Source organism: Perkinsus marinus, assembly GCF_000006405.1.
Source record: "Perkinsus marinus ATCC 50983 genomic scaffold scf_1104296956918, whole genome shotgun sequence".
In the NCBI taxonomy this organism is placed as follows: Eukaryota; Perkinsozoa; order Perkinsida; family Perkinsidae; genus Perkinsus; species Perkinsus marinus.
In genome coordinates this window covers 2,332-3,839 of record NW_003207305.1, presented here as the reverse complement: position 1 = coordinate 3,839, position 1,508 = coordinate 2,332, and the positions used below count along the sequence as shown (strand labels likewise).

Here is a 1,508-nt window from a genome sequence, read left to right as displayed (position 1 = left end):
AGGCACGAATCATGCATGTACAAGCTTCATCGACCCTACTGATATCAATAGCTTGCACCAGGCAGTCTGCTCAGTTGCTGTGGTATGTCCACAATAGGGATCACCTCTATAGCCGTAACACTACGGCAACCATCGGTCAATACCATCTTCAAGACACGATTCTTAGACCCTCCTGTGCCTGCGGGGAGAACTTCGCATACAGAGAGCCCCTATACGTCTGCCCTAACTGTCACTGGCCTGTCCAATCAATGCATCATCAGTGTCATCACCGAACGGGTCCGAAACGCTGGTCGCGAGCTGATGGAATTTCACCGGTTTAGATACGTCCACAAAGTCCTCGATCATGAGGAAGTGTTTTCCAGGGAGGACCTGTCAATGGGACGTGACACCGTCCCAGCAGTCGATACTATAAATGGGCAGAGTTACGGTACGGAGCGTTACGGCTCACTCTGACGGTTACGCTTTGAGCCCTTCCCTTAATCGTAAACTACTAACGTTACGCGCACTATAACGTAAAGCGTAACGAAGCCCTAACGCTGCCCATGTATAGTCCACACACCTACTCGCTGAGCTCCGAGATCAGGTAAAGAGCCTCGCACGACACAATGAGAGATGTGGCTGCCCATCAGGGAGGCAAAGCCAGCAGCGACCTGCAATGGAGATGGTAGTGGGGGGGGGCACAACTACAACCCACATCGTCTCCAACGCTCAACACCCACTCGGGCTTCGCTGTCAACCCCAACTCCGCCACCCTGGCTGCGAGCATCTCTAGAGGATACACCAACTGAAATAATCGTACGATGGGTGAGGCCACTGACTATGCAGAAGGACGGCGGTGGAGTCCGCTCGTGTTGTCAGGATTCATCTCATCCACGTACGAATGTTGTAAGTACGTGATTGAACGAAAGATCGCCAATTTACGACTCAAAACCACAAAGCCGACCTCTCAGGAAAGATGTTGTTTGTCAATACAAATTTGATGGACATGCGATATAGCTAACAACAATGAGCTGCAGATATCATAGGAATCTATATCTTGCACTGCTCGCCTGAGGAACAAAGGAGAGTCTCTACAATAAATGTAATCTCCCGGTGAACCGAAATTCTTCAGAATTTGTACAGCCGTCAAACCAGGAGTCCCCTACTGCGGATCACCTGTGAATTACCCGCATACAACCATGCCACATGAGACCAATGAGTTTTCTGGTTGAGTTACGTCGAGTCTTCATACCAAATTTCCGCTAACTCCAAGAACGCTTAGCCTACCCGACTTCAGTGAGGAGGCACACCCGTGACGAGAGAAGTCGATCGCCTCATCTGATGTAAACATGACTGCCGAGCGGGAAAAGAAACTTCCAACACGAACTCTATTATTTTAGAGGCATGCCTTTATCTTCTATGTTCTCTATTTCGCTCAAATAGCATCGACCCATTGAGTAGTGTAGGGGAATTTCTAATGAAAGTGTGCTAGAAGTATAAACTAAGGGTTGAAGCGGTCACGCCATACC

General features: G+C 49.1%; 1 protein-coding gene across 1 annotated transcript; it reads right to left on the bottom strand.

Annotated features, from left to right (window-relative positions):
- Positions 1-233: 233 nt before the first annotated feature.
- Pmar_PMAR018906 (hypothetical protein) lies at positions 234-766 on the bottom strand (the record flags this gene model as incomplete). The annotated part of the gene is made up of 3 exons (XM_002775031.1): positions 234-369; positions 564-650; positions 695-766. Coding segments are annotated over 3 exons (295 nt in total), but the record flags the coding sequence as incomplete, so codon positions are not given.
- Positions 767-1,508: the final 742 nt, after the last annotated feature.